The sequence below is a fragment of the Rhinoderma darwinii genome, chromosome 3, assembly GCF_050947455.1.
Source record: "Rhinoderma darwinii isolate aRhiDar2 chromosome 3, aRhiDar2.hap1, whole genome shotgun sequence".
Classification (NCBI taxonomy): Eukaryota; Metazoa; Chordata; class Amphibia; order Anura; family Rhinodermatidae; genus Rhinoderma; species Rhinoderma darwinii.
The window spans coordinates 10242648-10270318 of NC_134689.1; the positions used below are offsets into that span (position 1 = coordinate 10242648).

The window sequence follows — 27671 nt, forward strand, 5'->3', positions numbered from 1 at the left end:
TAAGAAATTGATGGACTATTGATGGTCTATCCTGAGGATAGTCGGGAGTCTGACCCCGACCGATTGATGGTCTATCCTGAGAATAGCCGGGAGTCTGACCCGACCTATTGATGGTCTATCCTGAGGATAGTCGGGAGTCAGACTCCCGACCGATTGATGGTCTATCCTGAGGATAGTCGGGAGTCTGACCCCGACCGATTGATGGTCTATCCTGAGGATAGTCGGGAGTCTGACCCCGACCTATTGATGGTCTATCCTGAGGATAGTCGGGAGTCTGACCCCGACCGATTGATGGTCTATCCTGAGAATAGCCGGGAGTCTGACCCCGACCGATTGATGGTCTATCCTGAGAATAGCCGGGAGTCTGACCCCGACCTATTGGTGGTCTATCCTGAGGATAGTCGGGAGTCTGACCCCGACCTATCGATGGTCTATCCTGAGGATAGTCGGGAGTCTGACCCCGACCAATTGATGGTCTATCCTGAGGATAGTCGGGAGTCTGACCCCGACCTATCGATGGTCTATCCTGAGGATAGTCGGGAGTCTGACCCCGACCGATTGATGGTCTATCCTGAGGATAGTCGGGAGTCTGACCCCGAACGATTGATGGTCTATCCTGAGGATCGGTCATCAATTTCTTAGGACTGGACAACCCCTTTAAGCAGCAAGCCACCTAGTACGTCTCTTTTCAGAGAATATATATATATATTTTTTTTACATTAAGAAAGTTTCTTAAATGTAGTTTAAAACAGTTTATTTCCTTTCAAATTTCCCACTTGTAATAAAACACACATACATAGTGATTAGTTGATTAAATGCAGTCATGGCTCTAAACCATTGGATTATACATTGACCATTCGGACCCTTCATCGCTACAATGCTGCAGTTCATTGGCGTCTCATTATTTTCTGATTTTCATGATTTCATTATCTGCAAATATTCATTTCTCTTGTGTGTGGATGGGGAATACACAGAATGCATAGGACCCCATAGCAAAACTCAGAATGGGCCCATCCCCCAAAAATATGAGTGTGTAGGTATGTTTATATAAAAATTTTAATAGACCAGAATTGGCCAGGATAGGCCCAAGGATGCCGAATTAGATACAGTGAACTTTTAAGTACTGCTCCTTTCTTAAAAGTGAATGTCCACATTTAAAATAAATCCAAAATGTGGAACTCTATAGCGGTCGGAGCTCTGTTTTTCTGACACACTGCTCTAAATCCTTTGTTTCCCTGCAGCTACCACTAGGTGGAGCTCATTGTATATAGATTCATATTTATTACACTGATTGGGAAGTGTATCAATCTGCATGTGGTGAGCTCCCCCTAGTGGTAGCAGCAGATCACCAGAATTTTAAAAGCCTCCTCTCACAATGGGTGCCAAAGTAGTGGCATGGTCTGCCTGCCTCTGTGTATGTGAAATAAGTGGTAAAACTGAACAAAATGCTAGAAAAATAATCGATAGGGTGAGTCGTGGGAATTATAGGCCCACTAAGCAATATTCTAGACCCCAGGAACGTGCACCCATAGGGAATGCATTAGGTGTGACCCAATATGACAGCCAGTTGACTACTGTGAAAAAAGTTCTGGAGAACCCCAAGTTCTGGTGAACCCCCATTGGCCTGTCTGGTCTACAGTACATACGATGATAACAATATAGACATGATATAAACACCCCAAGTCTCAGTTATACGCCCCTAAGCCCGAGAAATATCACTACAAAATGCTAAGGCTCCTTTTTCTCCCGCTATGTACACGTCTAAGTAAAGGTAAAAACGTTATTCTTCAATGTCACCTAACACCGTGTTATGCTTTAAAAGAAATCTCGCCCCCCTCCACCAAAAACAAGACTACGTTCCCCCCTTCCCTTCCGCTACTACAGGTAGAAAGGTAGATCATTTGTTATGCCATCTTGAGTCCGGCACCGGTGCCCCCAGATGTCGTCTTCTTGATGGGCCTCCATATTTGTTGTCGTTTTTCAGTCCACCATTTTGTCCTGCTTCTTCCCTTCCTTTTTCTTCTTTTTGGACTCTGTGAGACAGAATAAAATCAGCGTATTATTATAAAATAATGTAAAGGAAAACAGGGGAGGGGGGTGCCTGAAATCTGGTGGAAAGGAAAAGTGTGGCATGGAGGCACCAAATGGCGGCACACGGCGTATCTAGTATGAAAGGGCTCTGATGTGGGCATAAGGCCTCAGACCCAAAAACATATGAGGGTCTTCAAGACATTGGGGGAGATGTATGGAAACTGGTGTGCAGGAAAAGTGGCGCAGTTGCCCATAGCAACCAATCAGATTTCAGCTCTCATTTTCCAGAGACCCTTTTGTAAAATGAAAGCAGCAACCTGATTGGCTGCTATAGGCATCTGCTCCACTTTTCCTTTACACCAGTTTTCATACATCTCCCGCAATGGCTTGAAGACACTAATTTGTTTGGGGGGTTTAGGCCTCATGACCATGGTGTAGGCCTTGCGAATTCGGACCTGTGGGCACGTATTATGGAGATATACGCGGCACCGTATCATGTAGATATTCTCCTTCTAGGTGAAATCAGCTCTGTATTATGGCATTTGATAGAACATTTTTTTCTGTTGTGTTCATACTTCTGTATGAATTCAGAAATCGGAGTAGGGCCCGATTTCTATGGGTGTCGAATGACGGTTCCACGCCGTAAAACCTAAAAACGACTCAAGAAGTGACATGCTACTTCTTTTTACGGAGCGTCTTTTTACGCTCCGTTTTTTAAAACAGCGGTGTAAAAAGACGCCCCGTATGAACTAAATGCTGTTTTTTCCATTGATTTCAATGGGCAGATGTTTGTAGGTGTTCAGCTTCCCTTTTTTCAGGCGTTTTTCGAGGCGTAAATGCCCCAAAATATGCCTGAAAACGCTGCGTGTGAACATACCCTTAAGAATGCAACCAAATGCGTATAAAAATAAGATTTCCACTGCCTGTGGCGGTAATCTGTGAGGCCTCCTGGAATAAATCTTTCTATAGGACACATAGAGAATTGCGTCTAGAGCCGTAAAATTCCATATCAGAAATTTCGCCTGTATAATGAAGGATTTCCAGCTGGGAGCCTCTGCCGCAGGTAAAAGCGTGGATTATACAGCCCAGTAACATCATTAATGCAGTTGGACATCTTTAGTCACGTTCTTTACCGTTGTGAGGAGAACATAATAAATATGTATTTCCTGACTTGCTGTGTGGCCCCCATAGTGTTAGATGACAGGTGGGCAATGGAGGGGACGCCATTAATTCCGCCTTTTTTCAGCGAGTCATCGACTGTGACCGAGTGAAGTGTACGAGAGCCCGGAGAGAGCGGGGGAGTCAGACCGCAAAGAGAAATCCAAGGTCTTTAACAGGATGGATCCACTTTGAATTCAGGATGTTGTGTCACTCATCATTGCCATGCTACGCGAGGAAGAAAGCAGCAGGCGGCCGCTGGAGGAAGCAGGTCACGGCTCAGGATGCCGGAGGAGGCTCCGCTCTGTTCTGCGCTTCCTTCCTTCACTGGTTTTATTTTATGCTCTTTTTTGGGGTTTTATTGGTTTTTATCTTTCTATAATTCTGCCCATGCTACAAGTACAATATACTCTGCACCGATCAGTAAGGGCAGGGCATGGAGAGAAGAGCCATAAACAACCAATGAAGTATGAGGAGGAAGAGTGGGAGGAAAGGGAGGAGAGGAAAGGGAAAGTAGAGAAGTGGAGAGGATGGGAAGGAAGGTACAGAAGTGAAGGGAATGGGAGGAAAGAAGAGTGGATGAGGGAAGAGGGAGGATCGGGATTAAGGATAGAGAAGTGTATGGAAGGAAAGGGTAAGGAAGGGGATGGAAGTAAATGCAGAGAAGAGTAGGGAAGGGGATAGAAAGTGAAGGGAACGGGAGGAAAGAGAAGTGGAGAAAGGAAGGGGATTAAGGATAGGGAAGCGTATGGATGGAAAGGGTAAGGAAGTAGATAAGAGTAAAGGTAGAGAAAAGTAGGGGATGGGAAGTGAAGGGAATGGGAGAAAGGAGGCATGGATGGGGGAGGAGGAGAGGATGGAGATTAAGGATAGAGAAGAGTATGGAAACAAAGGGTAAGGAAGTAGATAAGAGTAAAGGTAGAGAAGAGTAGGGAAGGAAATAGCAATGAATGGTACGGAAGAGGAGGTGAGTGTAGTGAAGGGAAGCAGATGGGGGGAGGTAACAGGAGTGGATGGAAGGGATGAGGAGGGATTGTAATTTAGGATAGAGAAGTGTATAAGAGGGAAGGTTACGGAAGGGGATAGGAGTAAAGGCAGAGAAGAGTAGGGAAGCGAAAGAGTGCAAGTGGATTGGAAGGAAAGGTAGGGAAGAGGAGGAAAGTGTAGTCAAGGGAAGTGGATGGGGAAGATAGAGGCGTGATGGAAGGGAAGAGGAGGGGTGGTAATTTAGTATAGAGTAGTGTACGGAAGGGGATGGGAGTAAAGGTGGAGAAGAGTAGGGAAGCGAAAGAGTGGAAGGGGATGTGAAGGAAAGCAAAGAAGTGTAGGGAAAGGAAGTGAAGGGAATGGGAGGAAAGAAGAGTGGATGAAGGAGGATGAAGGATGGGGAGGAGGAGGGGATGGGAATTAAGGATAGAGAAGAGTATTGAAGGAAAGGGTAAGGAAGGGGATGGGAGTAAAAGTAAAGAAGAGTAGGAAAGGGGGTGAGAAGTGAAGGGAATGGGAGGAAAGAGGAGTGGATGACGGAAGAGGAAGGAAGGGGATTAAGGATAGAGAAGCGTATGGAAGGAAAGGGTAAGGACGGGGATGGGAGTAAAGGTTGAGAAAAGTAGGGCGAGGGATGGGAAGTGAAGGGAATGGGAGGAAAGAGGAGTGGAAGGGGGAGGAGGAGGGGATGGGGATTAAGGATAGAGAAGTGTATGGAAGAGAAGTGTATGAGAGGGGATTGGAGTAAAGGGGGAGAAGAGTAGGGAAGAGGAGGAGAGTGTAGTGGAGGGAAGAAAAGTACATGGGATTGAATGTTAGGGAAGAGGAGGAGAGTGTAGTGGAGGGAAACAGATGGGGAAGAAAGAGGAGTTGATGGAAAGGGAGGGAAGGGGAGGGCAGAGAAGTTGCGGGAAGTATAAGAGAGGGGAGGAAAGGTAGAGAAGAGAAAGCAAACAAATTGTTGAGAAGGAAGGAAAGGTAATGGGAATATGCCATAAATGTCTAAGGTGGGAATACAGCTTTAAGGATAGAGAAGTGTATTGTAGACAAAGGTAACAGAGGAGATGGTAGCAGGGCTGTGGAGTCGGAGTCGTGGAGTCAGTTTTGGGTGGAGAAGGAGAGTGGAAAAATAGAATTGCAGTCGGAAATTTGGCTTACGCAGCCCTGGATGGGAGTAAAGATAGAGAAGAGCAGGGAAGCGGAGTGGATGGGAGGGAGGAAAAGGGGATGGAAATGAATGGTAAGAAAGAGGAGGCAAGTGTAGTGAAGAGAAGCAGATGGAGGGATGGAAAGAGAAGTGGACGAAAAAGGAAATAAGGGAAGGGAAGTGTAGGAGAAGGGATGGCAGGAAAGGTAGAGAAGAGGTGCGGAACGAATCGTAGATATGGGAAGCGGAAACGGGAGGAAAGAGGAGTGGGTGGGAAGATCTGAGGAGGGAGGTAAGGGACAGGTAGAAAAACCTAGGGGAAGGGACAGAAAGGAAAGGGCAATCGGAGGGAAGAATTATCCAATAGCCTAGCTACTTTTCAGTAATACTAGGCAACTGCTTAAACAGCAATTCCTCAATGTACCGTTCTTATCCACATCACTCACTTTAGTTGGTGGAGCGCTCTGACAAATTGCTGATGGTTTCCCTAACAATCCTTAACCTGCAAATGGGGGTTCGTTAGGAAACAGACAGTCTGAAGCCTGCTGACAATGAACCCACAACAAATCTGAACCCCCTACTTCCCCTTTCAACCACCCCTCCCCCGCATTGCACCCATGTTGTAGTCTCCTTTTATTTAGTATATTAGGGATTGCTTTTTAAGTTTCCTTTTTATGCTCTCAATGAAAACGTAAATCTATTGCTCCCCGCTCCTCACCCAACGCCATTTGTCAGGTTTTCTATTACAAAATGTACTTTAATTTGGTGAAATGTTGTGATAGCGTGCAGCAGTGCCTCCAGATCGGTGCCTAAAATAATCTCTTGTCATTATCAGGTGCATAGCTGAGCAGCAGAGATTTTTCACATTACAGCCGAGCGGCTGCCAACCTCGATTCAGCGACTTCTCCATCTTCTTCTCCCAACAATAAGCCATTGTTTTATTCCTGGACATATTACAGGGCATCCACACAAAACTTACCCCCCCCCCTCCGCTCCGCTTCTTGTCGTACCAGGGCACGAATAATGCATCTCATTTCCTGCTCACATCAAAGGTGACCCCCGTGGGGGTCCATGAATTCTTTACAGTCTCTAGCTTCATGTGGAAACAAGAAACCAGAATGGTTCTGGGTCAATGGCACCATATAACAGGTGGGCTCTGGGATAAGATGGGGGGGGGGGGAGTGCCAACGCTCCAATGCAAAAAAAATACATCAATATATATGACAAAAGGACTTTTCTCCACCATTGGGTGGAAGCCAAGTGTAGAATTTCATTATAGAAATGATTCAGGCCGCACATGAGCAGCGCAGATCTCTGGTAATTGTACACACTGTGCAGTATTGTTCACACTCTTCTATAGCAAATTTCCAGACTGGACCTTTGCTCTGGCCACAAGCACGGAGTCAAAACATGACAGTACTAGAACACCTTACCAGCTCGCGGCAGGGGAGTAGCTACAGGAGGTGCAGAGGTACATGATGCTTCCGACATGATGGAAATGTATGGGAATGAACGATGGTAGAAACGATGGTTTGTCCCCAAACATTACCGATCATTGCTCCTTGTGGAAGGAGCAAACGAGCGCTGATCAACGAGCTGTCTCGTCAATCGGCGCTCGTTTTCACAGCCCAAATTGGGCCCTGGTGCCCAAAGGCCCCTCCGCCATGACTGTGTTGGGGCTGTTTATAAGGCGGTACTCTGTTGGCACTATTGTTTATGTGGGCCACTTTACTGGCACTATTGGCACTCTACTGGCACTGTTTATTTTAGGTCACTCTGCTGGTAGTTTTTATGTGGGGCACTTTGCTGGCATAACTGTTTTTGGGGGCAGTTTTCTGGCACTGTTTATTGGGGGCAGTTTGTAGACATTGTATGTGATAGGCCAGGCAGCCTGCTGGCGCTGTTTATAAGAGGGCAGTGTGCTGGTGCTGTTTATTTAGGCAGTTGGCTGGCGCTGTTCATTGAGGCAATCTTCTGGCACTGTTTATTGGGGAAGTGGGTCTGGCACTGTATATAAGGGGACAGTCTGCCAACACTGACACAACCCTCTTAATAAGAGGGCAGTCTGCTGGCGCTGTTTATAAGAGGGCAGTCTGCTGGCACGGTATATAAGAGGGCAGTCTGCTGGCGCTGTTTATAAGAGGGCAGTCTGCTGGCACGGTATATAAGAGGGCAGTCTGCTGGGACATTTATACTAGGGCAGTCTGCTGGCACTGTTTCTGATGGGCAGTCTGCTGGAACTTTTTTTGGGGGGAAGTCGGCACTGTTTATAAGTGGGTGTAAAATGTGCCCGGGTAGAGACTGACCAGAATGTCCGCCATATTGGACATGTCGCATTATGTTGTGTAAACTGTTTTCTTTCAGGAGAGAAGAAGGGAACTTACCAACCTCATGTGCCATGTTACGCTGATAGAGGTAGGGCACTAGATCAGGAAACCCGGTAGTTCTTCAGACAGGAAACCTTTGGCTGCCACGTGAGGAGGAGGAGCTTGTGAGCCACTAAAATCAGGCAGGTTTGCCTCCCAGAATTGTTAATCTCTAGCGTGGCAGGATTGATGTCAGAGGTGCAGGTGAAAGCTGCCCTAGTTGGCATTCTAGACAGGCCATGACCGCAAGTAGGGCCCAACATGTTCCCACGGCAAGAGGGACTAGCCCAGAGGTCTGAGACTGCAAGTTAGGCAGTGACTGGAGTGCTGAGAGTGAGATTACCGCCGGACAAGAGGAGCGCAGAGGATGAGACAGAGACTGGGAAGTCTAGTGCGCTGACAGAGACCGCAACCGCCAGGATAACCCTGTCACTAAGCACTGTTACTAGTCAGTAGCACACCTCCCGGTATAAATAGGGAGATGTGCTTCCGACATGATGGAAATGTATGGGGATGAACAATCGTAGAAACAATGGTTCATCCCCAAGCATTACCAATCATTGCTCCTTGTGGAAGGAGCAAACGAGCGCCGATCAACGAGCTGTCTCGTCAATCGGCGCTCGTTTTCACAGCCCAAATTCGGCCGTGTAATGGGACCTGGCAAAGGGTCCGTGTCCCTTGTCCCCATGCTCCGTCCACTTCTTACAAGGGCACGTTGCTGGTAGTGTCTGTGAAGGGGCAATCCGCTGGCACTGTTGGTATGGGGCACTTTGCTGGCACTATTGTTTATGGAGTCACTGTGGTAGCGGCAATATTAGAGGTGGTTTGGCTGTTGTTATAGGGCGTGGCTTATGTGCATGGGCGGGGCTTACACCGAAAATGTATTTCCAAAATCTCAAGTCTGCCTGTAAATCATTCGTTTATGTAGATAATATGAATAGGAGGGAAATATTTTCTTATAAGATGGGATGTACAGTAGATATGAGATTTTGGTTGTATAATGACCACAGAACAAACCCTCTAAAAATAACTAAACATACAATAAGGCCACGTATAAGATTTCATCGACCCAATTCTTTTCCCGCCCTCCCCCCATGAAGAAGCCATCTGGCCTGACCGACGGAATAATAGCAGCCATTGTAGACAGCCTATGAAATGAACATTATGGAAATGCTGTCTGCTCCGCTCCCCTGGGCCTCCGTTGCTGCATCGGCTCTGCTGATCCGATCTGTACGCTAGGCCTCTGAGATAGGACAGTCGTCACACAGAGTCTTATCTCTTCGTCCATTCACGATTTACTTCCTACCCAAACAGTAGAAAAAGCAATGCAAGCAGAGATACTGACACTGGTGCTGGTTCAAGAACTGAAGGGGGGCCTTTTAATTTTGCTTGAATATACAGACGGATGTTGTGAAGCAAATATAAAATCTAGTGTCTCTGTGCTATATCTTTATTACCTTTTATGTGGTTTCATATATTTTAGTTCATTAGTGTGGCAAATTCCCTCTTACTACATGGAAACTGTCAACAAGTTGATGTTGATGGATTTGATACTCTTCTGATTGGCTCATGTACAGCTAATGTCCCTTGCAACCTGACACATGTGTTAGTCAGACCAGACATTTTACAAGGTACTCATGTGTAAGGGTGTCCGTGCGCGAAAAGACCGTGCAGCGATAGCGCGGACAAAACTCACATTGGAAAACCACGATAATCTGCCGTAAAACCATTCCAATGCATGTATTATTGAGCCGGGAAGCAGTGCTTATTCGGGTGATGAGCCAATGAGACCCGCAGGCCCACATACACCCATATGGGCAATAAAACTGAATTGAAACATATAAACCAAGTATCAGATCAGTCAACAGCCCCATGTTGATGGTTTCCAGGCAGCAAAAGGAGATTTCTTTGCTAGATTACACTAAAAGCAAGATATTTCTTAGGTTAGAGAAGCTTCAGGAAGAAAGTCCAACTTAGAAAGCTAATATCACTCCCTAAGGATGAAGCATTTTTTTTATTTTTGACTCATTTTCATTTGTTTTTTACCTTTTTGTTGACGTATTTTATTTATTGTGCAGGTTAAGATTTTAAATGTATCTGATTATTTTGCTTTTGCAACTTTTTTTTTTTTTAACGTTATCTTTATTAAGCTTTATTTAATTTCGTGGTTTTTGTTTTGTTTTATGTCCCCAAAAGACGACCTTTACTTTTGATTATAGCTTTTTCCTTAAAACGCATTGAAATAATACAATGCGTTATTGCCTGTGCATGTAAAGCTCTGTTCACACTACCGCCATGGCTTCTTTTCTTAATACAGCCATGGCCAGCATGACGGATCCATTTTCAAATGCTGACGGATCCTATTGACTATTTCTATAATGGTATTAATAATAAGAAAAGTTCTGCAGTCTATGCTATTCTTGTGGTCAAAAACATCTGAACGCAAGTGTGAACAGAGCCTAAAATGCACATGCATCTAAGAGACATTGTCATGGAACGTACTCCGCTTTATCGGGTCTCCTCAGTTTATATATATTTGGTGAGGATCATTTTAAAAAAATGGCGTGCCCTTGAGGGGTTAAGTTAGCATTGCATGCTGGGCTTTCTTCCTGGAGGTTGGAAATCATCATTATGGTGCTGTTGACTGATCTATTACTTGTTTTTTTGTGTATATTCAGTTTAATCGCACATGAGGTGTACGGCAGTAAATAGGGTATGTCTCCTTTTGGCTTATCACTCTAATAACCACTAAGCCCCGGCTTATTAACACATGCAGGTAACAGGTAGATTTTCTTCTACACTGCACTTCTCCTGGTACTACCTGCATTCTATCTGCTGTTGACTGATCTTATTATTTTGATTCTAATTATGGGAGTTAAAAGCCGGAACAGTAAGCACAGCGCAAACATATTCCACTCCTCTATGGGGTCTCCTCAGCTTATGTGCATTATTAATGGCCTCTGCTCCCCCACCCCGAAATTGGGGAGATGAACTGAGACACTGCACCGGCTCTCACGGTCTATTCCATATTCAGCCAGGGAAGACTGAAAACTGCGGCAGATTTCTCCATTTGACACAATGACAGGCGGGTGGCGGGTGACTGTGAAAACGGAGCAATTATCCGGAGCTTCTGCATTAAACATTGTGATTTGCTAATACGGCGCTAAGCCCCAGATAAGCTCCTCTCTCTCTCTCAAAATTTTTTTTCTAATTTTAAGGCGCAGGCTGTGCATTCCCCATCTCCAGATACATTTAAAATAAGGGGGTCTGAATTTTCAAGTTTTTTTTTTTCGGTTTCCATTTATAGGATGAAAATCTGTCCCGGTCATGTGATACCTGATTTGTGTATTAATTGATTTGTGTATTAATTCTTGCTAAATGAGAACCATTATTGATTACTTTTAGATCCTGATCACGTGATCATCGCATCAGATCTCGCCAGTTGTGTGAGCATCACATGATTAAGACCCGTTTTTAGCCTCAATCAATGAAGGTTCCCATTCAGTGACTACAAGCAGAGATCTTGAAATCTGTGAAAAACTGATATACAAAGTATATGATAAAATTGCAGAACTTTCATGGTTTAAGGATTGAGATTTATTTCTATAGTATATGGTTTGTACAGTATATAATGCTGGGGGCATCGTATAGCTTTGTTATTAAGGCAACTGTATGGATGTGTTATTTGGCCCATATACTAGTATAGCCCTGTTATTTGGGCACCATATGTAATATTTAGGCACTGTATGGTATGGTTCTCTCTACACTGTATGACAGTATGCCATAAGGGGCACCAACAGAAGGTACCGCAAGGGGCACCAACGTAAGGTCTGCCCTGACTCTACTATCTACAATATTGTATGTAATGGATTGAGCTATTGCTTCTCACTACTACTGGGGCATTGCTATCTACCCGAGAAAATGCGAGGTTGAGGGATTTGAAAGAGATCCATGAAGGAGGGGGTCTGCGATGGGTACCTCTCTATCTGTTAGAGAGCAAGAGGCCCATATACTTCTCTGTCTCCACCTTTCTCAATGCATCTGTATTGCTGGCATAAAGCCTTGGTATTTGGCATGAAGTCGTTGGCATTCCTATTGCTGGGTGCCAAGGCGATTTCTATTCAGTGTGATAAACACGGAGAGGAAAGAACGTCCTTAGGGGCAATCGGTGTCTAACATTCTTAACAGAGAACATTAAAAAGTGTGTAAAAGGTAAAGAAAGGAGCAGACCTAGTTATAGCCGAATTACGCAGCCTGGACTAAGGCACAAACACTCAAGGGAGTTTTCTTTTTGCAGGTTCCTATTTCTTTCCCAGATGTCTTGTAAGATATTTAAGGACTTGTCAATATATATATATATATACACACTAGTCCTTCTCAATCAATTCAACAAAAAGTAAATTTATTTCAGTAATTCAATGCAAAAAGTGAAACTCATATATTCTATAGATTCATTACACACAGAGGGATCTATTTCCAGCATTTATTTATTTTAATGTTGATGATTATGGGAACAGTTACTGAAAAGCCAAAATTTAGTGTCTCAGAAAATTTGAATATTATATAAGCCCAATTTTAAAAATGATTTTTAATACCGAAATGTTGTCCTACTGAAAAGTATGTCCAGTGTCTGCCCTCAATACTTGGTCGGGGCTCCTTCTGCATGAATTACTGCATCAGTGCAGCGTGGCATGGGGGTGATCAGCCTGTGGCACTGCTGAGGTGTTATCAATGCGGCGTGGCATGGAGGCGATCAGCCTGTGGCACTGCTGAGGTGTTATCAATGCGGCGTGGCATGGAGGCGATCAGCCTGTGGCACTGCTGAGGTGTTATCAATGCAGCGTGGCATGGAGGCGATCAGCCTGTGGCACTGCTGAGGTGTTATCAATGCGGCGTGGCATGGAGGCGATCAGCCTGTGGCACTGCTGAGGTGGTATGGAAGCCCAGGTTGCTTTGATATCGTCCTTCAGCTCATCTGCATTGTTGGGTCTGGTATCCCTCATCTTCCTTTTGATAATACCCTATAGATTATCTTTAGGGTTTAGGTCGGGCGAGTTTGCTGGCCAATCAAGCGCAGTGATACTGTGGTTATTACACCAGGTGTTGGTACTTTTGGCAGTGTGGGCAGGTGCCGAGTCCTGCCGGAAAATGAAATCAGAATCTCCATAAAGCTTGTCAGCAGAGGGAAGCATGAAGTGCCCGAAAATGTCCTTCTAGACGCTGCGCTGACTCTGGACTTGATATAACACAGTGACCAACACCAGCAGATGACACGGCCCCCAAACCATCACTGACTGTGGAAACTTCACACTGGACCACAAGACACTTGGATTGACGCCTCTCCACTCTTCCTCCAGACTCCGGGACCGAGATTTCCCAATGAAATGCAAAATTTACTTTCAACTGAAAACTGGACTGTGGACACTGAGCAGCAGACCCGTCATTGTAAAGACTTAGGAAACCTTTGCAGGTGTTTTGTGTTGATTCGCTGATTAGAGTGTCACCACGAGTCTACAATCTGCAACTTTTACTCAATATTCAAATTTTCTGAGAGACTAAATTTTGGGTTTTCATTAACTGTTACCAGAATCATCAACATTAAAAGTAAAAAAAAATGCTGGAAATAGATCCCTCTGTGTGTAATAAATCTATAGAATATGAGTTTCACTTTTTGAATTGGATTACTGAAATAAATTAACTTTTTGATGATATTCTAATTCATTGAGAAGGACTAGTATGTGTTTTTATGTATTTCACCTTTAATTTAAAAAAAAAAAAGATCAATCGCATGCAATGATAAAATTCAGTCTGCGTGCAGCCACCACTAGAGGGAGCTTATGAACTTACTGCATACTATCCTATACTCCCTCTAGTGGTGATTGCAGGCAGACAGAATTTTCATGTAACTATATCTAAACAGGGGATTTAGAGTTCTGTATCACTATTACCGCTAAAAAGATACACAGCACTATGACATTTATCAGAACAGATATATTTAGGTTACTGATATTCAAGAATGGATATTCAATTATTGGAGTCAGTGCCCCATAGCCAAGTTACCCTTCCACAGCAGATCAAATATTGATCCACCATTTTACTATTGTGCCTGCTTTTGCCACTAAAAACAATCACAGCTCTGCATTTCCCTTGTGGTTATCCCATTCAATACTTAGCTTCACCCCACAGCATATCCTCCAGCATTTGTAAACAAAAATATAAAAAGTACACATTTTCTTACAGGTCACAATGTGTTTGCAGAGAAAAATAAAAAAAAATCTGTTCTCAATAAACTTACAAGTGCAGTTACTGCTGTGGTGATACATAGTGACAATCTGCCCAGAATTTAATTCATTACTGTCTGTGAAGCAGCCCACAACTCAATGTAATCATGGGAAGAGACATTTTAATTCTGGTTCTTGGTGACCAAGTACAAAAACTGGGGGGCGAGAGAGGGTGGGGTGTAAGTTGGTGTTGGGGGGGTGAGGGAAATGCTCTGCTAAAACTAATCTAGGACATATACAATGTGCACTGAAAAGATGGTAAGGAAAGAAGCTGGAGTCACTAGCCCGATCTTGCATAGTATAGAGTATCTGTCAGTTCTCCTGCGTGGTGTAGTATAGAGAAGCTGTCAGCTCTCCTGTGTGGTGTGGTATAGAGGAGATGTCAGCTCTCCTGTGTAGTGTAGTATAGAGGAGCTGTCAGCTCTCCTGAGTGGTGTAGTATAGAGGAGCTGTCAGCTCTCCTGTGTGGTGTTGTATAGAGGATCTGTCAGCTCTCCTGTGTGGTGTTGTATAGAGGAGCTGTCAGCTCTCCTGTGTGGTGTGGTATAGAGGAGATGTCAGCTCTCCTGTGTAGTGTAGTATAGAGGAGCTGTCAGCTCTCCTGAGTGGTGTAGTATAGAGGAGCTGTCAGCTCTCCTGTGTGGTGTTGTATAGAGGATCTGTCAGCTCTCCTGTGTGGTGTTGTATAGAGGAGCTGTCAGCTCTCCTGTGTGATGTAGTATAGAGGATCTGTCAGCTCTCCTGTGTGGAGTAGTACAGAGGAGATGTCAGCTCTCCTGTGTGGTGTAGTATAGAGGAGCTGTCAGCTCTCCTGTGTGGTGTAGTATAGAGAAGCTGTCAGCTCTCCTGTGTGGTGTAGTATAGAGGATCTGTCAGCTCTCCTGTGTGGTGTAGTATAGAGGATCTGTCAGCTCTCCTGTGTGGTGTGGTGTAGTATAGAGGAGCTGTCAGCTCTCCTGTGTGGTGTAGTATAGAGGATCTGTCAGCTCTCCTGTGTAGTGTAGTATAAAGGATCTGTCAGCTCTCCTGTGTGCTGTAGTATAGAGGAGCTGTCAGTTCTTCTGTGTGGTGTAGTATAGAGGATCTGTGAGCTCTCCTGTGTGGTGTAGTATAGAGGATCTGTCAGCTCTCCTGTGTGGTGTAATATACAGGATCTGTCAGCTCTCCTGTGTGGTGTAGTATAGGAGGATCTGTCAGCTCTCCTGTGTGGTGTAGTATAGAGGATCTCTCAGCTCTCCTGTGTTGTGTAGTATAGAGGAGATGTCAGTTCTCCTGTGTGGTATAGTATAGAGGATCTGTCAGCTCTCCTGTGTAATGTAATATAGAGGAGTTGTCAGTTCTCAGGTGTGGTGTAGTTTAAAGGATCTGTCAGTTCTCCTGTGTGGTGTAGTATAGAGGAGCTGTCAGCTCTCCTGTGTGGTGTAGTATAGAGGATCTGTCAGCTCTCCTGTGTGGAGTAGTACAGAGGAGCTGTCAGTTCTCCTGTGTGGTGTAGTATAGAGGAGCTGTCAGTTCTCCTGTGTGGTGTAGTATAGGGGAGCTGTCAGCTCTCCTGTATGGTGTAGTATAGAGGAGCTGTCAGCTCTCCTGTGTGGTGTAGAATAGAGGATCTGTCAGTTCTCCTGTGTGGTGTAGTATAGAAGATCTGTCAGTTCTCCTGTGTGGTGTAGTATAGAGGATCTATCACCTCTTCTGTGTGGTGTAGTATATTGGAGCTGTCAGTTCTTCTGTGTGGTGTAGTATAGAGGATCTTTCAGCTCTCCTGTGTGGTGTAGTATAGAGGATCTGTCAGCTCTCCAGTGTGGTGCAGTATCGAGGATCTGTCACCTGTCCAGTGTGATGTAATATAGAGGAGCTGTCAGCTCTCCTGTGTCATGTAGTATAGAGGATCTGTCAGCTCTCCTGTGTGGTGTAGTATAGAGGATCTGTCAGCTCTCCTGTGTGGTGTAGTATAGAGGATCTGTCAGTTCTCCTGTGTGGTGTAGTATACAGGATCTGTCAGCTCTCCTGTGTGGTGTAGTTTAGAGGAGCTGTCAGCTCTCCTGTGTGGTGTAGTATAGAGGATCTATCAGCTCTCCTGTGTAGTGTAGTATAGAGGATCTGTCAGCTCTCCTGTGTAGTGTAGTATAGAGGAGCTGTCAGCTCTCCTGTGTGGTGTAGTATAGAGGATCTGTCAGCTCTCCTGTGTGGTGTAGTATAGAGGATCTGTCAGCTCTCCTGTGTGGTGTAGTATAGAGGATCTGTCAGCTCTCCTGTGTGGTGTAGTATAGAGGATCTTCAGCTCTCCTGAGTGGTGTAGTATAGAGGAGATGTCAGTTCTCCTGTGTGGTGTAGTATAGAGGATCTGTCAGCTCTCCTGTGTGGTGTAGTATAGAGGATCTCTCAGCTCTCCTGTGTTGTGTAGTATAGAGGAGATGTCAGTTCTCCTGTGTGGTATAGTATAGAGGATCTGTCAGCTCTCCTGTGTAATGTAATATAGAGGAGTTGTCAGTTCTCAGGTGTGGTGTAGTATAGAGGATCTGTCAGCTCTCCTGTGTGGAGTAGTACAGAGGATCTGTCAGCTCTCCTGTGTGGTGTAGTATAGAGGAGCTGTCACCTCTCCTGTGTGGTGTAGTATAGAGGATCTGTCAGCTCTCCTGTGTGGTGTAGTATAGAGGATCTGTCAGTTCTCCTGTGTGGTGTAGTATAGAGGATCTGTCAGCTCTCCTGCGTGGTGTAGTATAGAGGATCTGTCGGCTCTCCTGTGTGGTGTAGTATAGAGGACCTGTCCGCTCTCCTGTGTGGTGTAGTATAGAGGATCTGTCCGCTCTCCTGTGTGGTGTAGTATAGAGGAGCTGTCAGCTCTCCTGTGTGGTGTAGTATAGAGGAGCTGTCAGTTCTCCTGTGTGGTGTATTATAGAGGATCTGTCAGCTCTCCTGCGTGGTGTAGTATAGAGGATCTGTCGGCTCTCCTGTGTGGTGTAGTATAGAGGATCTGTCAGTTCTCCTGTGTGGTGTAGTATAGAGGAGCTGTCAGTTCTCCTGTGTGGTGTAATGTAGAGGAGCTGTCCGTTCTCCTGTGTGGTGTAGTATAGAGGAGCTGTCAGTTCTCCTGTGTGGTGTAATGTAGAGGAGCTGTCAGTTCTCCTGTGTGGTGTAATGTAGAGGAGCTGTCAGTTCTCCTGTGTGGTGTAATGTAGAGGAGCTGTCAGCTCTCCTGTGTGGTGTAGTATAGAGGAGCTGTCAGCTCTCCTGTGTGGTGTAGTATAGAGGATCTGTCGGCTCTCCTGTGTGGTGTAGTATAGAGGATCTGTCAGTTCTCCTGTGTGGTGTAGTATAGAGGAGCTGTCAGTTCTCCTGTGTGGTGTAGTATAGAGGATCTGTCCGCTCTCCTGTGTGGTGTAGTATAGAGGAGCTGTCAGCTCTCCTGTGTGGTGTAGTATAGAGGAGCTGTCAGTTCTCCTGTGTGGTGTATTATAGAGGATCTGTCAGCTCTCCTGCGTGGTGTAGTATAGAGGAGCTGTCAGCTCTCCTGTGTGGTGTAGTATAGAGGATCTGTCAGTTCTCCTGTGTGGTGTAGTATAGAGGAGATGTCAGCTCTCCTGTGTGGTGTAGTATAGAGGAGATGTCAGCTCTCCTGTGTGGTGTAGTATAGAGGAGCTGTCAGTTCTCCTGTGTGGTGTAATGTCGAGGAGCTGTCCGTTCTCCTGTGTGGTGTAGTATAGAGGAGCTGTCAGCTCTCCTGTGTGGTGTAGTATAGAGGATCTGTCAGTTCTCCTGTGTGGTGTAGTATAGAGGAGCTGTCAGTTCTCCTGTGTGGTGTAATGTAGAGGATCTGTCAGCTCTCCTGTGTGGTGTAGTATAGAGGATCTGTCAGTTCTCCTGTGTGGTGTAGTATAGAGGAGCTGTCAGTTCTCCTGTGTGGTGTAATGTAGAGGAGCTGTCAGTTCTCCTGTGTGGTGTAATGTAGAGGAGCTGTCAGTTCTCCTGTGTGGTGTAATGTAGAGGAGCGGTCACCTTTTCTGACTTGTCTGTTTTATTAATGTGTAGCTAAACGTTTGACATACTTCTGACATGTTATAGTGACATGTCAGAAGTTTGTATTGGTGGGGGTTTTAGCACTGAGACCCCCACCAATCGCTAGAACGAAGAAACTGAAGTGCTTGTGGGGGGGCGCTCAGCTGCTTCATGTCTTTTCGGCTTTTTCCGTAAATAAATGTATCGGAGTACGGACTCAGTAGAAAGTCTATCAGTACGTACTCCAATACATCGTCTTTCCGGAAAAAGTCGAACAGACGCGAAGCGGCTGAGCGATCACACGAAAGCTTCAGCTGCTTCGTTCTAGTGATTCGTGGGGGTCCCAGTGCTCGGACCCCCACCAATCCAAACTTCTGACATGTCTCTATAACATGTCAAAAGTTTGTCAAATGTTTAATTACACTTTAAATAATTGTATTTCTTATAAAATAACAATTTAGAAGCATTTTTCTTAGTACTCTGAGATGTTCCGTATCTCTTTTCCTCCTGTAATTGTATAAATATCTGACATACCCCATTGACAAGGGTAATGGTAATACCCAGATGTCAATGCATTCATACATTTCCTGGAGGAGTAACAGAGGAACAGTACAATTCAGAGGTGTAAGAAAAGATGCTCCAGAATTGTTATTTTGGGGGAATACAAGTATTTACTATACCGGACACGTCAGTATTGCTGAGCGTTCTCTTCAATGTTATTGATAATCCTGTCTGTGCAAGCTGTAAATGGGTTAATTTTTTCTCCCCTGGCCCTTGATGTCCCAGATAAACCCTACCAGGCCTCGGGGGCAGATACAGGAGATGCTCAGAGGAGTTCATTACACTGTGAAGTGAGATCGATGGGAGAGAAAATGAGTTTGTCTGCTCAGTGCGGCAGGAGCTGACGTGGGGAACTGACAGGGGTCACAGGACTGTAGTCAGTTCTGTCTACTGTGCTGCAGAGCGAACCGGGAGACCCCCACCAACCGCACCGGAAAATGTATGCAGGAATATATGCACATTAATATATTTTTTCAATTTGATTCCAATTGCGTTGTAAAAGAAACAAATTAGAGCAATTAGGGCCCTACAAAGATAGATAGATAGATAGATAGATAGATAGATAGATAGATAGATAGATAGATAGATAGATAGATAGATAGATAGATAGATAGATAGATAGATAGATAGATAGATAGATAGATAGTCAGTGACTATCCCTGCTGCTCACTGAAACATTTTTACTAAGATTTACTGACAACAATAATTTTACTGACACAACAGTTTGTTTCTTACCAATGACCTTACTGCAATAGCTGCTATAGGGTCTTTGAAATGGACGACTTTACCCCAAACTACGCTTCCCCCGACACTGATGCCATGACCTGAGACCCCGTCTGATCAGAGAGCTCCCTTTGCTTGTGTCAGCTTCATTAGATTTCCATATGTCCAGCTGTAGCATATGGCGCTGACATTGAAAGCAATGGGATTGTAATGCACACGGCAGCGGTGTCAGCTTATGGATACCTTGGAGTAAAGCCATTAAAAGATGAAGAAAGATGGATCACAAATTAGCTCTGGTGCCCATTGATTCTAGTGGTCCATAAGCCAGGGCTCCGGTAACGGGCGGTCAAATGAATCACAGATTGTTGCAGGTCAAATGTTTTACTGAACAGGTGGAAACATAAAGTTACAAATGTTCAGTGCAGTCCTTTAAATCTGGTTCCCACCAGGTCAGGATGTGCCAAGGTCCGTCTTACTTTCCCACTATGGGTCTCAGAGAGGCTACCCTCTGCCACAGGCTGCCCTGCTTTTGAAGTACACGCAGGGTTGCACCAGTCACCTAGCAAAAAATCACTTACTACTGTCCCTATGCACTTTCCCCAGTCCCCTTTACACTATTGGGCAGACCCACAGGCTTCTCACTAGGCGTCAGGGCAGCGGTCTCACCACACACACACTAGGCTCTGACTTTCATTACTCTAGCCCGTTTTCTAGGGCATGCATCTTTTTGTCTTATCTACACAGGGTCCCCAGGCACTTCATGTGGACTCAGCCACACACTGACTGCACTTCCTGCTATCAACTTCTCCTTTATCTCCACCTTCTCCTGGCCCTTTTCTGTATGGCAGCGACATCTAGTGGCGATAGCTAATATTACAATATAAACTCTAAGCATTAGACTACATACAAACAGTAACAATGGGGAAAACAGTGGTATCATTTACATTACCATAAGTCACATTAGTAAGGAGCGGTATGGCTTACACCTCTTACACTCCCAACAACATTTTCTGATGCGTCCCTTTAAGTCCTGTCTGTATACTATATATATCACAATCTAAGAAAAGTGCCAATAGGGGAAAGAAAAACCAAGGACAAAATCCAGTCACAATAAATCAGTTCATGAGCACATTATTCTGACCTTGAGGTTTGGGTTTGGTGATCTTTCCACACGGTTTGGAGAGAGTCACAGTTTTCAGACACTCTGCGTTGTGCAGGGCTCTCTTGAGACTACCGTTACGGGTCTTCACTCCAGTTACCGGGTCGCATTCTCCCCAGTCTTGGAACTGGTATTTGCACTCAGCTGGTGGGTGACACAGAATAAGTGTGACTTAATACAAAGGAGCACAAGATGGAAGAACAAAACAAAATTGTGTCCACCAGATGATGCTGTATTAAAATAATGCAACGCCACCTAGAAACATTATAGGGGGTGTTTCTGATAGAGGTACAGATAGAGCATTTATTCAATGGTCACTGAAAAAGTGTCGTTTATAACATCAATACAGTTCTTCAAGTAATGAGGATGTAAAAACTATTGATATGTTTTACTTGTAATACCATAAGTGACCAGATGGTGTGCTGTTAAGAACAATAGAGAGCTGCATGAACAATCATGATGTGGTCTGTTCGGTGCAACGCTCTCACCTCCAAACTGCTTCTTCCAGTTACAGGGGATCTTACACTTCTGAGTCTTCATGGTCTGTTTGCATTCCTTTCCCGATCTGGTGCCTTCCCGAGTTCCAATCCCACAGTCCCCACTTGTGGCGACACATACGCTCCACTGCCACTCACCACAGTCCGACTTCTTAGCCTTCTTCTCTGTAGGGTCAAATGTCAATGGTCAATAATAACTATTAAGATGATACATTATCCTAATTAGTGCTCTTGGTCACCATTACAATAGTGTCTGGACTAAAAGGGTCAATTGAGCTGTGGTGTACATATAGGTTGGGGGACCCATAGAAAAGACAAAAATTAGGCCCGTTTTAGGAGCTGCTTGATATTAGCGCATGTCCTGTCCAGTATGTGTTCCCCTAGGTACGTAGAAACATCTCAGAGGAGCATTTATTGAGCTGGACCCAAGAAAGCGAGTAACACAGCTCCCCTCTACCAACAGACCCTGCTCCCGAACCCCCTCAGATCTCTGCACAGAAAGAGCATTCACATGGGGTGCATATTGGAAAAGTGCACCCCAATAAGTTACCTGATAATTCATAAATAAGCCCCAAGACACTCCAGACGTGACCGTATTACCTTGCTTGTCTTTCTTTACTGTGTCTGTCGCAAGAACCGTTAGCACCAAGAGGAACGCCAGCAGCGCCAGCGTGAATATTCCATGGTGATGATGCATCCTGGGGAAAGAAAGATTCTGCTATAATAATTGATGATATCTGCAGGTTAATGAACCTTTACTTTTGAATTCTGAAGATTATTTTACTGGAGACAGGAAATTACAACCGTAGTCAGCCATTTTGGAAGCTATGGAGAGCTGTCTGTGGCCACCTGGTCACCCACCTGTATTCAAGTAAATTCAGACACTTGCCAATCCCGGCTTTTCCTCCTCCCACTTGACGTTTGTCATTCTTATAGAGGTTGCCCCCTAGTTGTGTCAGATTCCTCCTCTTAGGATTACCACATCCCAGGCAAAAAAAATCAGAAAATAATGCATGTCCTGGTAAGAGTACACACATTTTATGGGAGTGAGAGAAGGACTCGCAAGAAAGAAGGTGCAGAGGGCGCTAGATGTTATGAGAAGTGTACGCAATGATTTAAGGTGTGGCCTACTAGATGGGTGGAGTCTAAAATGCCGGACCGGCTCCTGAGCTGTAAATCCGATATTGTCTGTTATACACATTGGAATACAGCACCCAACCTCATACAGCCCAATCCCATAGCCACCGAGACCCATAGCCACATAATAGGAGTTATCTCTGCCGAGTGAATGGAGCCTTACAATCATGATCATACGGTAGCTACGCAGAGGCAGCATTCGCACCCGGGCCCTATTGCCTGGGGGGACCAAAGGCCCCTAGGCCCATTAAAAGACATTCGTATTAGAAATGGCACATGGTAGGTCAGGTCCCTGTTACAGATTTTGCATTGGGGTCCAGGAGCTTCAGGTTACAAACAGTGATGTGGCAGAGATATCAGAGGGCTTTCATCTCCTGATTCCCACCATACTTGGCTACAAATTCAGAGCGCGCAGGCCTAGCTTGCCTGGTCTGCATTGTAGAAAGAGCAACGGGAGGGAGGTTTCTCCTGCAGCAAGCTGCCTCCAACCCAGAGGCAAAGAAACCTAAGCTCCCTCCAGGGCAAGTTCCAGGTACGGGCAAGTTCCGGGTATATGTGGACCCTTGGGCACCATATATACCTAAGCCTTGGCTTGGCAAGCATGATTATCCAGATTTCCAACTCCAACCCTCAACGGGAAAGAAAATCTGAAGACATTGTGGACTAGACAATCTTTCGAGCTGGTATGAGAAGTCGTTTCCTGACTTTATGTAAATAAATCTTAATCGTTGCATAATGAATCTAAAAACTTTCTAATATACTTTGTGTATCAATTCCTCATCATTTTCAAGATCTCTGCTTGCTTCAGTCAATAGAAAGTAAAACCTTCCCTAATCTCGTTCCATTGACACGACTGCTGGGCTCGATACAGTGCATCAAAGCTCTCCCTTGTAACAAACCCTTCATCTGTGTTAGTTGAACAAGATCAGGGAGGGAGATGAAGTTTGAAGCTCCTGGGCCCTAATACAAAGTCTGTAACAGGGCCCCCACCTACCATGGGCCATTTAAAATACTCCTATGTGGCAGAGGGACCTTTGCGCCCCCTAAGTAACGCGTCCAGAGGTCCGAGCTCCCCCTAAGTAACGCAACCTGCTTCAGTCTCTGGTGGTAAACAAGATCACTGAAATCAAGCAGAGTTCTTGAAATTGGTGAAAAAATTAAATCACCAGCTACTGTTGCAATTCACCACAATTTGGGATCACCCCACTGCCTCTGCGCCCTTTATAGCTACGTCCCAGCTTCAGGTTTTGGTGGTAAACAAGATGATTTCCACTCACTGACAGCAAACGGAGTTCTTTAAATTGGTGAAAAATTTTAACAGCAGATACTGTTGCAATTCGCCACATTTAGGGATCACTCCACCTATGGGTACAAGGTGGCATCAATGTTATTTCCACAGAGCATTTATTTTCTTGGCAGGGGGAGGGGGACGGAGACTCATCTATTTATTACGCACAGCTGATAATTATCGTCGTCCCGGGGCGCATATTACAGGTATTTTTGTCGATTATTAGAGGGTGTTAGACGGTTTAAGATGGCAGATATCCGTCGTGAAGAATTACTGGAATACATGATGAGAAAATTTGGCACAAACCTATTAACGCAGATGAGCCCGACGTGAGGCCGATGCTTTTACATTCCATTTAGCAGCATTACACTCATTTCTGCGCAATTATAATTGCTCGTTATTTGTAGTTAAAATCTGAAAATAAAAACGGCTTTGAGGGTAGGAAACCGACTGAACGGAAAGAAAGTGAATCCGGATTTTTCTGACATTTTATTCCAATTTCTACATAGAGGATTGATCGGCCTTATTCGGGGTGTCGGGATCCTCTGTCATTGGGGCTCATTGGGTAGATAGATAGATAGATAGATAGATAGATAGATAGATAGATAGATAGATAGATAGATAGATAGATAGATAGATAGATAGATAGATAGATAGATAGATATGAGGTAGATAGATAGATAGATAGATAGATAGATAGATAGATAGATAGATAGATAGATAGATAGATAGATAGATAGATAGATAGATAGATAGATAGATAGATAGATAGATATGAGATAGATAGATATGAGATAGATAGATAGATAGATAGATAGATAGATAGATAGATAGATAGATAGATAGATAGATAGATAGATAGATAGATAGATAGATAGATAGATAGATAGATAGATAGATAGATAGATAGATAGATATGAGATAGATAGATATGAGATAGATAGATAGATAGATAGATAGATAGATAGATAGATAGATAGATAGATAGATAGATAGATAGATAGATAGATAGATAGATAGATAGATATGAGGTAGATAGATAGATAGATAGATAGATAGATAGATAGATAGATAGATAGATAGATAGATAGATAGATAGATAGATAGATAGATAGATAGATAGATAGATATGAGATAGATAGATATGAGATAGATAGATAGATAGATAGATAGATAGATAGATAGATAGATAGATAGATAGATAGATAGATAGATAGATAGATAGATAGATAGATAGATAGATAGATAGATAGATAGATATGAGATAGATAGATATGAGATAGATAGATAGATAGATAGATAGATAGATAGATAGATAGATAGATAGATAGATAGATAGATAGATAGATAGATAGATAGATAGATAGATAGATAGATATGAGATAGATAGATAGATATTAGATAGATAGATATGAGATAGATAGATAGATAGATAGATAGATAGATAGATAGATAGATAGATAGATAGATAGATAGATAGATAGATAGATAGATAGATAGATAGATAGATAGATAGATAGATAGATATCAGCACTATGGAGGCCTCTGTTACTATAACATCCTCCTGCTCATCATAGTCATTACCCACTTAACAATCTAATCAGTTTATCTTAATGAGTGCAGTCATCCAGGGTTCCTCGGGCAGACCTGGTGCAGTGGGTGAGGGTGATGCTTCTCTTTAGCGGGCTCCCTAGACTCTCCCCGGGGTCAGCTCGGTGCCAGTCTTGCGTGGTAGTCCCTCTTTCCCCAAGGACACTTGTTTCTTTGCTCTGTACAAGCGCAGGCTCCTATTTTTAGAGCAGCTCCATTAATGAGCCCGCTAGCGCCTCCTCTCCGCCTGGGGTCACAGCTGATTTTTAATGAGCCCCAAACAAATTAATGATTCAACAACAAACCCTATAGAAAGAGGAGCGAGCACCCTGAGGGATCCAGAAGCAGGGCACACACACCCAGGGAACTGGCGGATATTAATATGGAAATATCTGAGCCTTAATTTGGCTACTTGTCCATTATCCCCATACAGAAACTCTGCGTTATTATCCACGGTCATATTTCTTATCACCAGGACAGACCCTTTTACTAACACAATCATTTCCGACCAATGGAAATTTGTTTTACTGGTCGTAGTAGACTCAGGACATCCGCCTTTTATCACCATGCACTTTCTATTGCAAAGGGTGAAATTAATTACTGTGTAGAGGAGAGGGAGGGGGTAGGAGCTGCAAGTGAGAGCAGTAGCAGAATCAGTCTGTGACTGCGATCTCCCCCCCCTGTACAGCCTTCCAGTGCCCCCAGGGGGAGATACATGGACTTTTATTCTTGTAATCAACACCCCCGCCACCACCACCACCACCACCACCCCCTTCACCAATAAGAGAGGATTTGCAGTTTATTTTTCCAACTACAGGGGTGCGAATCAGGACATGAGCCCTGTAATAGAGATCAATGCAGCAGGACTTGTGCAAATGTGTCCCAAAGTAGAAGTTTCAGATCGCAGAGTCAAGTACAGTAAGTTGCACCAGGCGCTCCTTAAAAAGGTTTTCATACACCCTATTAGGGAATTCTGAGTTACTAGAGGGGGGATCGGGTCCTCTGTTCGGGATCCTGATCTCTCGGTCAGAGTGGAGAGTGGTTACAAAGAGCGTGTAATGGCAGGAAGGAGGTGAAGGGAAAGTGAGCCCTAATCTACCCACCGCCCTGTCCCTGCCTACTTGCAACGACCCGCCCTAGGCGACGAGGTACAACTGGGCGGCGGTCCCTACGCTGTCTAAGTGCACAGGAAAACAAACAGGGAACACGCAGGGGAAGGGGCAGTAGCCACGGAACGCCACGAGGAAACGGAGCGGCGAACGAACAGTCAGGACCAGGACGAAGTGAGTACACCCGAGCGGGCACGGAGACAGAAGCAAGCCAGGGGCAAAGCAAAGCAGGTCAAGCAGAACTGCAGCAAGGCAGAAGCACGGCAGAAGCAGGCTGGAGCAAGCAGCAGTGGGGCCAGGAATCCAAAAGAATTACAAGCACTGAAGGAGAGAACAGGGCAGGTAACAAAGGACAGGGGGCGGAGCTAACTCCGACAGACCAGGCCGCGATAGGCTCTCCCACTCCTGAGCCTGCCACCCTGGTTGGTGGGAGATGGTGTCAGTCGAACAGGTCTGGCCTCAGGTGTGGACTGATTAATCCCAGGAGTATACCTAGATGAAGTACCTGGCAGATCCCTAACAGAGCGTCTCTCTGTCTGGAGGACCTGTCCAGTCCTGTATTACATAGACAACACATTGATAAGAATGAACACTGTGTAATACTTCATTTTCCCTGTGGTGGCACTGCAGGGGAATTAAACACTTACTGCCAGGTTTCCTCACAGATCACAGCTGATCGCTAGGATCTCAGCACGGGGAAACTTTGTGATCTGATAATTTTCAAGGGAACCTTCTAACAAGTAGAGATTGTTGAAAGCGGAGAACCCCTTTAAGCTCCTAAGACCGTTTCTTTAGCGTTCCCATACCCGTTACATGCTAAATTCATAATGTTATTGATTATCACTAGGAAAGAATATACGAGTTAATGTAATTTATTGGTGGTTACAGAGTAGAGATAGGGATTAATGATTAGGGTTAGAGGTCATATGGGGAGGGGGAAATTGTATATATTTTGAAAAAATATATTTTTGGAAAATTGCGCCAAATTAATATATTTTTGGTTAAAAATATTGGTGTAAATGCGTGTCCGCCACGACGAGCCGTAAGGAAGTGAAAGTGTCTGTTTTCCATAAAATTGCCGAGCTTTGCACCATTTTCGCCTACTCCTAAATGCATGCATCCTAGTACAGTACTGATGAATCTTCGGCACTGTTGCTGCGTACTCATGTGAAACCCCCGTCCCTGTGACAACTCTGATACCTGAGGCAAACACACCTCCCCGTAATAGCAGCGATGTTTATCATCAGTTGCTTCCCTATAATTATAAAGTAGCAATGTCGCGACACTTTCCAGCAATGATTCCGCTGTCGGTAAACACTTTTCTAATTGCTGCTGTCACCGTTTTTCTCCTGAGATTTTGCCATTCGCAAATAAAGGTGCGCGTTTATCTGTTATCATAGATCAGATCACCTGTCATCACATCCCGCCATGTGTCAGTACATTTTACGAGATCGGTATCTCCTGTATTTATAGGTTTAGGTATTTGGACATTGTATTGCGCTATTAGATTAATTTATGTGGTATTATTGGAGCACTGTATGGTAGTATTATTAGAGCACTGTATGGTGGTGTTATTGGAGCACTGTATGGTGGTATTATTGGAGCACTGTATGGTGGTGTTATTGGAGCACTGTATGGTGG

The 27671-nt window shown here is 44.5% G+C and overlaps 1 protein-coding gene across 1 annotated transcript in view; it reads right to left on the bottom strand.

Moving 5' to 3' along the window:
- Positions 1-737: 737 nt before the first annotated feature.
- PTN (pleiotrophin) overlaps positions 738-27671 on the bottom strand; it is a 47437-nt gene continuing 20503 nt past the window's right edge. Inside the window, exons 2-5 of the mRNA XM_075855856.1 lie at positions 21507-21604; positions 20898-21071; positions 20392-20553; positions 738-2033 (exon numbers count right to left, since the gene is read on the bottom strand). Of these exons, the coding sequence (XP_075711971.1) occupies positions 1981-2033; positions 20392-20553; positions 20898-21071; positions 21507-21603 (486 nt within the window). The 5' untranslated portion in view covers position 21604 and the 3' untranslated portion in view covers positions 738-1980. The remainder of the gene's footprint in view (positions 2034-20391; positions 20554-20897; positions 21072-21506; positions 21605-27671) is intronic.